Below are 13,551 nucleotides of genomic sequence, written 5' to 3' on the forward strand. Positions count from 1 at the left end.
TCGAACAACATCGTATTTTAAATAATGAAACCTAGCTCGTAAGGACAAACTTTAAAGGAGTTAGGGCTCATCAAGAATCCAGTACTTGACTGGTTTTTTGCAAAATGGTATCTTCCGTTTCAACTGGGTATATATGCGTAGAACCATATTCTTAGCTGCCTTTTCACGTAACACCAACCCCTGAGAAGTATTTGAGTTCGTTTTTTCCTGATAGTTGTAGTTATTTTTCATTGCTTGTTCGCTTTTGTTGAAGCTGTATCCAAAATATTGCTAATACAGTAATTGACCTGACACCACTCTCTCCCATATTCAGCATCTAATATGTGGATTGAAAAACAATATGATTAGATTACACGAATATATTAATTTGAGCAATCATCAGTAATGCACTGCTCTGAAGCACACAATACACCTCTCAATCGATTGACTCTAGTACTCCTGGGTGTAGTTTTCACTCGAACATATTGCTGGAGGAAAAAACTAAAAAAGTATCCTCTTCTCACAAGTAGTTGGGTTGTCAACCCATACTCCTCAACGTAGCTATATGAAACCCCTGGATGTGTTGATGCAAAACATCCTGGTCAAAGTTTTATGGTAAGAGGTCCTCAAACTAAGACTGGGTACTCAGATATAATATATTCGTTATAGCAAGAGATATGGTACCCTAGGATCGTATGTTTTTGCTGAAGGGAAGAAGCGTCTTGCGACACGGTAAAAGTTTATGTTCTTATCTGCCTATCGTTTGTTTATCAGTTAGAGGAACCATATCCTTTGAGAAACGTTCGAGACTAATGATGGTGATACTGTTAGGGTAAAGTGATAGTCCAGATAAGTTGTCTGATAAAGTTATCGTATTCGTTTTCCCTTCTTCCTTCTTGTCCACGCTATATCATGTTCCTGGTAAGAGTTTCTAAGTAAGAGTACAACGCTAGGATTGATGTGTGGCATATTTTATCTTGAACTTGTCATAGAGCCTTTTTCAATAGAGTCAGACAGAGCAAAGTGGCAGCATATCACTAAATAATTTACTGAAATATATGCATACAGTATTTTTTTACAATTTGATTATCATTTAGGAGTGGATAGATACAAGCTTGATGGTAAAGTTGCATTTATTTAGCGTCAACGATGACCTCAAAACTATTACTCCATCATTATGTATGTAATAAAAACAATCTTGATTATCTCTTTCTGGCCTTGTTTCCATAGAACCCCATACTTGCCAGCATTCTTGATAGACCTGTTGGAAATTGCTGTCATTAGTGGAAAAATCCTTGAATGAAAAATAAATAAAACATCGATAACAAAAATATGAATTAATACTAAAAACATCTACACACATTTTAGAACCACACCGACAAGAACGAAGTTTTTCTGTTCTGGCCCTTTTAAGATATTGGTGAAGCACAATTTTTTTCGTTCTAAAGTTAATATTTTGGAAAATTAAATATCAATCAAAGACTCATCAAAGAACATAAAAAGAGTCCGAGATCACGTAAAGAATACTACTCCATTCAAAGAAATTAGTGAAGAGAGAACGCAGATTTATTAAGAGGAATTTGGAAAGGCCCAAGTCGAATCGTATTCATCAAAAGTTACAACGTATATTGCGAACCATCTAGCAAGCTAGATAAATCCATTACCAATCGAACAAGAAAAGCACAATGACAGCAACTGAATCCAAAAACATTTTTAACTCAGCTAATGCAGTACAAAATAATGAAATATCAAGGGATAACAATGTCTTAAGTAATGTCAAATTGGTACCCATCAAGAGACCATTGGAGCCAGCTACTCCATCGAAGAATTCACCAAGAAAGAGGAAAATTCAGAGTCCTTATAAGAAGGTCAGATTATTAACCGAAAAGACATTATTACAAGGTGCGGAATCACCAACAGAGAGACCCATAAAGAAAACTCTAATTGACCTACAGTTCGCTAATTTCAAAAAGCATCTTTTATCACACATTTATCAGACCTTACCTGTGGAGCAAATCACGGTATATCCATTCTTAAACAATGTCCAACAAGAGATTGATCGAATCCTAAGACAATCCGTTATTCAAAAGGAAAGTAATTCAGCAATTCTTGTTGGACCAAGGAAAAGCTTTAAATCCTTCCTATTAAACTACGAATTGAATCTGTTATCTCAAAATTATGATCAGCAGTTCATTACCATCAGATTGAATGGATTCATTCATTCTGAATTGACTGCCATTAATTCTATTGCTATTCAATTGGAAAAACAATTGGAGAAGATTCATGGGAAAAGACCATCAGATAAGAAAGTAAGTATAAGTGGTGGTTCAAACACTGAAGTCTTTGAAAGAATTCTTAGATTATTAGATTCAGCAAGTATTTCAGATGTGAGTACGGATGATAAAACTAGAAAAGGTGATGATAATAAGATTACGGTGGTTTTCATCTTCGACGAAATTGATACGTTCGCTGGACCAGTACGTCAAACTTTATTATATAATCTTTTCGATATGGTAGAACATGCAAGAGTACCTGTTTGTATATTTGGATCCACCACTAAACTAAATATATTAGAATATCTTGAGAAAAGAGTGAAGAGTAGATTTTCACAACGTATCATATACATGCCTCAGTTCCAAAATATGAATGACTTCAGGAAGAATACAGAACATATGCTTACGTTGAACGACGATAATAATACTTCTGGTTTGGGGTTTGATAAAGATTTGGAAACGGAATGGAATAATTTAATTTCGTATGAACTACAAAATGAAAGCTCTAAATTGTTTCATGCTTTGAAAACTAATTATGAGACTTTTATGTCCTTAGATTATCTGAAAAATGCCATTATTCCAATTATTTCTAGATCAACATCCTTGCAATCATTGAAGGATTCCATGATATCATGCAAAGGGATAGTGGAATATAATACCAACCAATTAGAAGATAGTTTAACCTCTATGGTACAATCATTATCGGATTTAGAATTGGCCATATTATTATCTGCTGCAAGGGTGTCATCAAAGAAGAAGCCTAGTCTTTTCAATTACAACCTTTGTTATTCTGAATATGAAGCCATGATAAAATCGATGAATGCAAGAATCCCCACGGTGGCTTCTACACCAGGTGGTGCTGCTTCTGTAAATTCATCTCCAACAAAACGTATAGTAGATAACACCATAAAACAATGGAATAAGCAAGATGTTCGAAACGTTTGGGAATCATTAGCTAACATGAAATTATTGACAGAAGCTGGTGCTACCGGACTGAAGGAATCCGCCACATCAGTTGCGAATGCCAATTACAACAACTTACAGGGAACCACAGTTATACCGTTTGATTTGAGGAAATTTCAAGTTCAAATAGATCTACAAGAATTGAGAAGAATTGTTCCTCGTTCATCTATGTATTACTCCTGGACACAGTTGTAAGGAGGCCGAAAAAGAAAGAAACCGTAATGGTCACATGAGAAACATTAATATAGTACCAATAAAAACCATCAATCATCCAGCATTAACTCATCCAAACATCATCATAATCATCATCATCATCGCCATCATCAAGTGGATTTCCTCTTCTCAATTGAAATTTGATCGCTTTATACGGCGCCATTGAAAATTTCACTTTTTAGAAAAATACATTCAAATTTAAAAGAATAAGTAAAGTAACTCTTAATATGACTGAACATCGCTTGTACAACTAAAACAAGAACCAAGATATTCTGAGAGAGAAGAATACCTTTATTTTCATTGTGTTTCCTGTGTCTAGTGTGCATATGAATTTATTTCTTCTATTCCGTTTGCAGAGCATTTTTTGAGACAATTTACCAAATACCGTGGTTTATCCTAGCATCAATCCTAAAAAGTCCAGCCTTATTATATACATACTTTACTATGGCTGATTCTAAGACTGACATATCGGTAAATACGGAAGAAATGAAGTCCCCAATAAGTCATGCCAATGCTTCTTATTCATCTGAGTTCAAATATAAGATTGGTAAAGTCAAACAAACTCCTGTAGTTCAAACTGATCCTAAAACAGGCCTCACATTTATAGAATTGAAAGCAAGGCCTAATGAGAAAGTTTATGGTTGTACCACTTTTGCTAACAATTATAGAGAAGATAAGAAACTAGGTCGAGGGACATTTGGTGAAGTTTATAAAGGTATCCATTTAGCCACTCAGAGACAAGTTGCCATGAAGAGAATATTAGTTAATGTTGAAAAGGATCTTTTCCCTATCACAGCTCAACGTGAGATTACAATACTTAAAAAACTGAATCACAAAAACATATTGAAACTATTAGAAATGGTCTATGATTATCCACCTGATTCATCGTCATCTTCCTCCTCCTCTTCATTATCGTCTAAAAACAACAAAAAAGAATCACCATCAAGTCAGAATGACCCCAAATTCTTTTATATGATTCTCCCATACATGGTTTCTGATCTATCAGGTATATTACATAACCCAAGAGTAAACTTGGAAATGAAAGATATTAAAAATATGATGCTACAATTATTAGAAGGGGTGAATTATATTCATTGTCAAAAATTCATGCATAGAGATATTAAAGCTGCAAATATTCTTATAGATCATAAAGGTATAATAAAATTAGCAGATTTTGGTTTAGCAAGAGTTTATTACGGTTCACCTCCAAATTTGAAATATCCAGGTGGCGCCGGGTCTGGTGCCAAATATACGTCAGTCGTTGTGACGAGATGGTATAGAGCTCCAGAATTAGTATTAGGCGATAAACATTATACTACAGCAGTCGATATTTGGGGAGTTGGTTGTGTTTTCGCGGAATTGTTTGAAAAGAAACCTATACTTCAAGGTTCTACCGATATTGATCAGGGGCATGTTATATTCAAACTATTGGGTACCCCAACGGAGGAAGATTGGAAACTAGCTAAATACTTACCAGGTGCGGAATTAACAAAGACAACTTATAAGAGTACATTAGAAGAAAGGTTCGGTAAATGGCTAGATAAGACCGGATTAGACTTCTTAAGACAACTATTAGCATTAGATCCTTATAAAAGATTGACAGCAATGTCTGCTGTTAGGCATCCCTTTTTCAAGGAAGAACCATTACCTTCTGGACAATTAAGTTTACCTTGTGAGGAAAGCCATGAAGCAGATATTAAACGGTATAAAGAAGAAATGCATCAAGCAATGTCGTTAAAGGCACCTTCAGCTCCTCAAGGTCATCTAGTGGAAAAATCTAATCCGTCATCAACAAGAGTTTCAGTAGCACATAATGGGTCTGTTTTGGAAAGGAAACAAATACCAACAGGTCCAGGACCCAAACAATCTAAAGCAGAATTACCGCCAAAACCTTCAACAGAGATGGAATATAAACCTCCTATGCCAACAGGTTCCAGACTAGGTCCCTCACGTTATTCTCAAAATAAAATCAACCAAAGACCCAATCAAGATTATCGAAATAATTATATCAATCCCTCCCATCATAATGAAAATACACGTAGCACGCAAGGTTCTTATTTTCAACATAGTAGTAATACTAGTGCGGAATTGCCAAGAAAACGTTCATACAGTAATGATAAGAATAATAACTATGGACTACCAAGCAGACCAGCCAATGTTAGACCTCATCCTCATCTAGCTTCTCCTTCAGGAAGAGGACTACCACAAAAACCACCTGCTCTACAAATAAATAGTCGATATAATGCGGTGCCAAACTTCAATAATACAATATCGGCACAAAAGAAACCTCAGCCCCCAACTGGACCAGCGAGAATACCACCAAGGGGACCAATATCCAGATATTCAGGCACTTCTGCAAACAGTTTAAAAATAGAGTCACCACCACATAAAAAGCAGGACATTTCAAGGGAGGAAAAGCATGCTCCCTCCAAGGATAATGGGGGCTCTCTTTTCAGTAGAATTGGTGTTAGTGAACAGTATGAAGCAAGACAACAACAGAGAAGGAATTCAAGGCAATACAATAACAACGACCAGGCGCCTTCATCGCATAAGAACGGATATCATATACAACCTCCACCACCACAGCAGCAAAATCCAAATTATGGTTGGGCAAACACTAAAAAACAGGCAGGAGACAATAGTAGCACAAGGAAACACAACACCAACAATAATCAAGGAATTCACCCGAAGTATATAGAAGATGATTCTGGAAATGAAGATATTGCGGACCTATATTGAATATAAGTAAATACCATATGTATTTAATTTTCATAAGTCACATTAATAATAAACATGCATAATAAATCATTGAAAGAAAATTTCATTAGTTAGTTTCTGATAAGTCAGAAATGTATAATTGTTTATTTAGCAGTATCGACTTGCATAACTAATTGTAACGGATTTTTTATTAAAATATAAACCTCATGCTAAGGAAGAATGCTCACCATTGATTTCCAATGTATCATCCACCAAGAAGCAAGTTCCACTACATATGTAGAAATGTTATATGTTCTAATCCCTTTTATTTTATGTGAGCGTTTTATTATATATGTTACAAGACTAGTATTTATCTATATATAATGACAGAGGAAACATTGCAAACGTTTGTCGTATCTTGATTACAGTTTTGTTTTCTTTTTGTTATGTATTTTTTTGCAGAAATTATAGCATTCATTAAAATGGATTAAGCCACCGGTTCTAGAGTAGTACCCTTTTTGATAGTGGCCCAACCGATCAGACGCCAATGCTTTTCGATACGTCTAGATAAGGCAATCTTTTCATTCACTTCTGTACAAGCTGGAGATGTAAGTTGTAATCTTGCCATATCAGCTTTGACAGCAACAACACGAGCACCAGTAGCTGTAGATCCGATGTTAACCATTAACACTTCGTTTGCTTCTAATTTTCTGACCTTAGCTTGTTTTTGACCATCCGTCTTAACACCTAACAAACGACGCAGTAAGAAATAATTAATTTCAATATCTGTATAAATGCTTGGTAAATGACCCTTTGCACCAACGACTTGACCGACAAGACGATCTGCCCTACATAAAGTTGGATCCACTTTTGTACCAACACCAATAAGACCACCTGGAACGGCAAATTTCAAATCATTTTGCTCTGCAAATAATGAGACAATATTTGAGAAAATTGGTTTACATAAAATTTTACCCTTATCATCTTTAGTAACGATACCTGGTCTAATTTCAATTTCATCACCTAATTTGAAGACACCGTTTAAGATAGAACCACCTGCGACACCACCCTTTAAATCATCGATTTCTGCACCTGGTTTGTTAACATCGAAGGAACGAATAACGATCAAACGTGGAGAGACCATAAAATCTCTTGGTGGGACTGGAATAGTCTTAACGATGAATTCATTAACGGCGTCAATATTATATTTAAGTTGCGCCGAGATAGGGACAATTGGAGCACCATCAGCAATGGTACCTCTGATAAATTTCAAAATGGATTTTTCATGTTCTAATGCACTTTCTTCACGCATTAAATCGACTTTATTTTGTAAAATGATAACATGTTTCAATTTCATAATTTCAATAGCTGCTAAATGTTCTGAAGTTTGTGGTTGTGGACAAGATTCATTACCGGCGATTAATAGTAAAGCGGCGTCCATGACTGCTGCACCTGACAACATAGTACTCATTAAGATATCGTGACCTGGACAATCGACGAATGAAACGTGACGTACTAATTTATAACGACCTTCACAACCTGGTCTTTGACATTTAGGTGAGATTTCCTTATCAGATTTAAAAGATCTATAACAATCTGGTTCCGGACATTCAGGATTTTGACATTTATAAATCTTGGCATTGGCGTAACCCAATTTAATAGTAATATTACGTTCCAATTCGTCTTTGAAACGAACGGTTTGAACACCTGAAATGGCTCTAACGACAGTAGATTTACCGTGTGCGACATGACCAATGGTACCGATATTAATAGTTGCTTGTCTGTTGATGATTTCTGCAGATAATGGATTTAGTTGAGAAAAATCAGGGTTTTCAGGTTGTTCAGGTAACCCGCCACCTTCTTCGAATTCACGTTTTCTTTGTTCTTCTTCATCTTCTTCTAACCCAGTGAATGCCACCTTCTTCTTTGGTTTTTCTTCTTCAACACCTTCTTCCCCATGTTGTTCATGTTCATATTGTTCTTCTTGCTCATCGACAACGGTTCCTTCGTAGGTATCTTCTTCTTCAGGATTTAAGTTACCGTTGATTATAATGCTTGGTTCGCGATCTTGTAAATCAGTCATTTTCCCAGGTTAATGGTTATTAGTTTCGTCCGATAAGGAATTTATGCAAAAATAAAACTATTGAAGATGAATCACCTAAATAAATCTGTCTTCTTGACTCTTCTTTGGATATAGATCGTTATACCACTTTGCTTTCAAGTAATTGTGCATCAAAAAAGAAAGTGTTTTATTGTTCGGGAAAAATTTTCAAAAACATGAGGAATTTATAGTCACGTGACTGGAGGGTAGACTTCAGACCCATACACCGCATACGATATTGGCTTTGTGAAGTGACAGATGAAAGCGATGGTAAACTATCCGAAAACATCGAATATACAGGGGAAAAGAAGTTATTTTATGAGTTTATACTATTTCTATTAGTGTCTATCTAAAGTTATTTCTATCCCAGCACATATTACGTGTTCCTACATAGTAGGATTAAATGCAAATTCATTCATCAAGAGATCAACGTCTTTCCAGACACTTTCTGATTCCCAATTGTCCCAAGAATCCATCATCGATGTTGTAATAGGATTCTCTATCAGCTCACTATTTCCGATTGCATTAGGTTGCACTTGAGCATTTATAGGCACTGGTAAAACATTATTTTGCAATATTGGTGGTAATTGCGTGCCGTTTTCGTGTCTTAACGGGTCTGTTGTACCTGAAGATTGGAACGTTCCTTTTGATAAGCTAGCGTTTGCCACAGTATCATCAATGGAGCCTACTTTCACCTCATTATTATTTGAGAATAATGAAAGCACATTCGTGTTAGGTAGTATAAACTCAGTATCTTTGGGTGAGGGTTTATTTAATATCCCTCGAAGCGATAACACATCAGATGAAGATGGACTATTTGGTGTCGTTAATCTACTTGTCTCCCTAGAGTTCCCCGGATTGATTGGATGTGGATCTAATGGAATCGTTTTGATTATTTGTCTTGCCTTTTCTTCTGGAGTTGCATTATCTGACAATCTTCTTGAATGAATATCACCACCATAACTAGTAATCTCACCACTGCTTCCTTGTTCACCATATTGTTCAGTGCTTTGTGCATCTCTTTTCAGTTTTGCCATACCTGATTTTTCCTTTAATATATACAAACAATCAAAAAAGACACTCACAGACATTCTTGATTTTACAGTAATACCTAAATTAAAATCATTTGCAATTTTATCTTCTGTAGTTTCTTTATCCTTTTGCCAATCTTCAAACATATTGGCAAACAAATTCCAAATGCTTCTCATGATACCAGAAAATCTATAAGCCATATCGTGTTTCAAAATGGAGGCATTCAATGTTAAAGTAACGGCATCTTGGTAAGCTTTCTTACCCTTTTCAATGTCCAAAACTGGCATCAAAGATGAATAAATCAATTTACTAATAATACAAGCAGATTGCCATATATTTAACACAAACACTCCGGGGAAATATTTAACAATACCGGGATTCCGTTTCCACATTTCATTGGTATGAAATAACAATTCAATAGCCGCGTTATAAACTTTTACTAACCCTCTTTTAATTTCAAAGTTAGCTTCAATTTCAGTGATGGATAATGATCGAAGATCATTATCATTCTTATGATGTGTCGAGGAACCGTCTGTAAAGTAATAAGTTAAAAGATGAACTTTTGCTACTAATAGTTCAAATTTTCTAATATCATCGAAGTTATCCTCTTTCAAGATATATTCTAAATGATTTAGTTGTTGATTTAATACTTGTATCAGTGGCTGTTTCTCTTCAGGATTAACTAACCCAGTGGAACTAGTTGGAGTGGAATTCAAAGTATTTGTAATTTGGTTTTCGAAATAAACAATTCGGATCATATGTTTTAATGGATTCGGTAAATTTGAATCCTTAGCAGAGTTCAATACAGAATGATCGAATGAAACGTAAGCTGGAAATCCAAATGATGATGCGACAATTTGAGAGACTATATTACAACAGATCCACGTTCTAATTTGTTCGTGGATTAATTCAGAATTAGCTGACACATATTCTGTTGAGTACTCGGCAGAATTTAGGCCAACTCGCAAAGCTTGAAACATGGCAGTACCAATAGTATTCCAAGAGGTGTCTGCACTTAATGACGACGCTAATGGTGGCCAGAATGTGTACAGCAGAAACGCTTGCACAGAATAAACGGACGCTATATTTAAAATGGGTTCATCTTTATCAGTGGGTGTATATCTAATAATAGGTGAAATGGTAATTTCTGCAAGGATTGATTTGACCAGAATAGACAATCTTGACATTAATTCAGAAGCACCAAATTTTCTTCGAAGTGCAGTAAGTAAAATTACCCAAAATAAACAGGGTGATAATGTATAGATTCTTTCAGCTCCTTTAGTCAAGTCTACAACTGGCAAAAATTGATGATAATGTGTCGCATATTCTTGAAATAATTCTGCAATGTCTTTACTTGACATATATATGTCACCTAATGTCTTTGGAGAACAATGTAATTGTGATTCACTCATTGTTCCTGGTGATGGTAGTATAATCGGAGTTGAATTAGTAAAGCGGGTATTTGTCTTCCTCTCATTGGAACCAAATGATGAACCATTCTGTTCTAACAATATATCTCTTTCTTCTTCCAGTCGTTTCAATATGTCTTTAGAACTCAATGAACTTAAACTATCAGTCAATTCTCTAAACCTTTTCTCGATAGCTTCATTCCTGGCACGTTTGTAAGTTCTTCTGAAATCTTTTTTCAATACACATGGTACACGCTTTTTGGCACATTTAGAACATGGATTGGGCATTGTTTCATGTGCATCACATTTTGATTTTTGTTGCCTACATTCCACACAAGCATATTTTCTTCTTCCTGAAGATTTGGTTTCTGATTTTGTTTTGCTCTCTATTTTGTGCTCAGATCGTTTAGAATCCATTTTTTCAAGCCCAGCTATGCCAAATTTTGAATTGTATTTGACTATGTTTTGCAGAAGTATCAACTTAAAAAGCAAATACACTTACATATTCTATTAATAAGAAGACCTTAATTTTGACGAGAACAGAGTATATTATATTAATAAATGATCGTTTACTCTATTAGTTCTTCGAATTCAAGCTTATCAATACTCCTGCCTATATTATACCCATGAGACACATTTGCTCTTATTATGACTAAATACGCCGCTCCCGGAGCCGGTGTCCTCCCCCACGGCAATAGAAGAAGGTTTTCCAGTAACGTTAATTAAATATGTCGCTAAATTATACTTGGATATAAAGGTATAGCATTATAGATTGAAAGTGGAAAGAAGAATTAACATTTAAATACTTTTGTAAATTATATGCGAGCCATAACGAATCACATATTATTAAAATAGGCAGTAACAAAAAAAAATTAGATATAATCTTGATTTTCTATAAGCCTACATAGTTCCATGACTTTACAATCTGACTCTATTCCAGATTTTAAAAGTAAGTGTGTTTTTTTTCATTTTATCAATCCAGTCGATCGAAATGACCCAGCTTGTAGAAACTCAGCTAATTCTAGTCGATAGAATTCCACGTAATAATGAAATTAAACGGATTTTCCTAGTCGATAGGTATTATCCTGAAACTACAGATCGTTACGGACAAATTAAACACTGGACAATCAATGAAGACGTACCTATACTTTCCCAAGACTTTATTGATATATTTATATTTTATCAACACTTCGTGTTAGTTTTAGGTACGTCTTCACGCTACCATCACTTCATAACCCAAATATTCAAGCAGACTTTTGTGAGCAGCCATACCAGAAACCTGGTCATTATATTGAAATACATATTGAATAATAATGAAGTCAAGTGTCTAACCCTTCTCAGAAAACGTGCACCTTCACCACTTCCAATTACTCTACCTGAATGTGAAACCCACATAAAAATCTACGTGGACATCAGGCATAATCTAAGGGAGCTTAACCAAAAATTCAGGATAAGTTAGAAATTTTGGAAGAGCTTATGTGGCGTGCGACCAGAAAACCCAGTTGTTTTTTTATTTTTTTAAAAGAAACGTTGAAAGAAGGATTCTATCGCAAGAGGCGATGTTCAACCACTCGAAGTTCACATCTAGCCAAAGGTAGACCGTTTTTGGAGTTTATCAATCATATACCTCGGCTATATTCCTCCTATGGCAACAGGATTTATAATAGAGCCATATAGATTGGATCATATTTACTTAGTAATGTCAATAGTGGCCCTGGTGGGAAATCTTGAAAGTGCGAAGACGTACCTAAAACTAACACGAAGTGTTTATGAAATATAAATATATCAATAACGTCTTGGGGAAGTACAGGTATGTCTGCATTGATTGTCCAATATGTGATTTGACCACTACAATCTGTAATCTCAGGTAATCCCTCTCAAGTAAAAGTATCCGTTTAATGTCATTATTTCGTGGAATACTATCGATGAGAATTAATTTGGTTTCTATTAAATGGTACATCTTGATAGATTGGATTGATGAAATGGGAAAAAAAAACTTACTTTTAAAATTTGAAAATGGATCAGGTTTGAGGTGTTGTAATATGTGAAAAAGGAATGGAAATAAAATCCGACTTATTAACAATACTTTATGTCGCTGCAATTTAAAGCTTTTAAAATTTCTGCATCAACGTTATTACACTTTGTGACACAAATTTGAAAATGTAGGGCGTGCTAGTCTCGCAAAATGAGCCGGAGTTTTTTTGGTAAGGCACTGGGACATTTTGGGTTTGGCCAGGGGGGTAGGGCAGATCCCATTTTAGTTGCTCAAAATTTAGGCTAAAAGTAGACGCTCAAGACAAATCGGTTCTGAGCTGGGTGCCAGAAAACAAAAATAGAAAAGAAACCCCGCACAAAAACCCTTAGGGTAGGGCTAGGGGTTGGCTAGAAATTTTTGAAGTAGGGTAGAAACCAGGGTAGAAAGTACCAAAAAAGGGTAGAACTAGAAAATTATTTCTACCCGTAACCTCCTTACTAAGGTGAAAGAGTTCCGATTCTGGGCAGAAATAGTCAATAATAACAGCTATCATATTGAGAGGAGAAGGTATAATCTTTTTGAGTTAATGAAAGGATCCATTTGATAACTATGAATACCACAGGGGTTCCAACACACGGTACTTTACTAATCACCTGGCGACCACAATCTTATACAGCAGTCTGTAATCTACCTGGTTCAATAATCGTTACAATAGTCTTTACACCTAAGTAGTACTTGTGAACCCCCCAGTGTGATTATCCCTGTGTAGATGTCTATACCCCACTAGTAACATGTTGATGATGGGTTGTTGTTCACACCTAGCCCAAATATTTAATGATAACTATTCCTTCCATCTTAATTCTATAAACTATAACTTTACCTCAGAACTTGAGTCTTCTCTCCTTTGAA

General features: G+C 35.4%; 5 protein-coding genes across 5 annotated transcripts; 3 read left to right on the forward strand and 2 right to left on the reverse strand.

Moving 5' to 3' along the window:
- Positions 1–1,664: 1,664 nt before the first annotated feature.
- Positions 1,665–3,410, forward strand: ORC4 (origin recognition complex subunit 4; the record flags this gene model as incomplete). Its single annotated transcript, XM_003672128.1, has 1 exon — positions 1,665–3,410. The coding sequence occupies one exon, from the start codon at positions 1,665–1,667 to the stop codon at positions 3,408–3,410; it is 1,746 nt and encodes a 581-aa protein (XP_003672176.1).
- A 462-nt stretch (positions 3,411–3,872) lies between these two features.
- SGV1 (cyclin-dependent serine/threonine protein kinase SGV1) lies at positions 3,873–6,167 on the forward strand (the record flags this gene model as incomplete). The annotated part of the gene is made up of 1 exon (XM_003672129.1): positions 3,873–6,167. The coding sequence occupies one exon, from the start codon at positions 3,873–3,875 to the stop codon at positions 6,165–6,167; it is 2,295 nt and encodes a 764-aa protein (XP_003672177.1).
- A 445-nt stretch (positions 6,168–6,612) lies between these two features.
- On the reverse strand, positions 6,613–8,208 carry GCD11 (translation initiation factor eIF2 subunit gamma; the record flags this gene model as incomplete). The annotated part of the gene is made up of 1 exon (XM_003672130.1): positions 6,613–8,208. The coding sequence occupies one exon, from the start codon at positions 8,206–8,208 to the stop codon at positions 6,613–6,615; it is 1,596 nt and encodes a 531-aa protein (XP_003672178.1).
- Positions 8,209–8,612: 404 nt separating this feature from the next.
- Positions 8,613–11,084, reverse strand: NDAI0J00440 (uncharacterized protein; the record flags this gene model as incomplete). The annotated part of the gene is made up of 1 exon (XM_003672131.1): positions 8,613–11,084. The coding sequence occupies one exon, from the start codon at positions 11,082–11,084 to the stop codon at positions 8,613–8,615; it is 2,472 nt and encodes an 823-aa protein (XP_003672179.1).
- Positions 11,085–11,658: 574 nt separating this feature from the next.
- On the forward strand, positions 11,659–12,126 carry NDAI0J00450 (uncharacterized protein; the record flags this gene model as incomplete). The annotated part of the gene is made up of 1 exon (XM_003672132.1): positions 11,659–12,126. The coding sequence occupies one exon, from the start codon at positions 11,659–11,661 to the stop codon at positions 12,124–12,126; it is 468 nt and encodes a 155-aa protein (XP_003672180.1).
- Positions 12,127–13,551: the final 1,425 nt, after the last annotated feature.

The sequence above is a fragment of the Naumovozyma dairenensis genome, chromosome 10 (assembly GCF_000227115.2).
Source record: "Naumovozyma dairenensis CBS 421 chromosome 10, complete genome".
NCBI classification, from domain to species: domain Eukaryota; kingdom Fungi; phylum Ascomycota; class Saccharomycetes; order Saccharomycetales; family Saccharomycetaceae; genus Naumovozyma; species Naumovozyma dairenensis.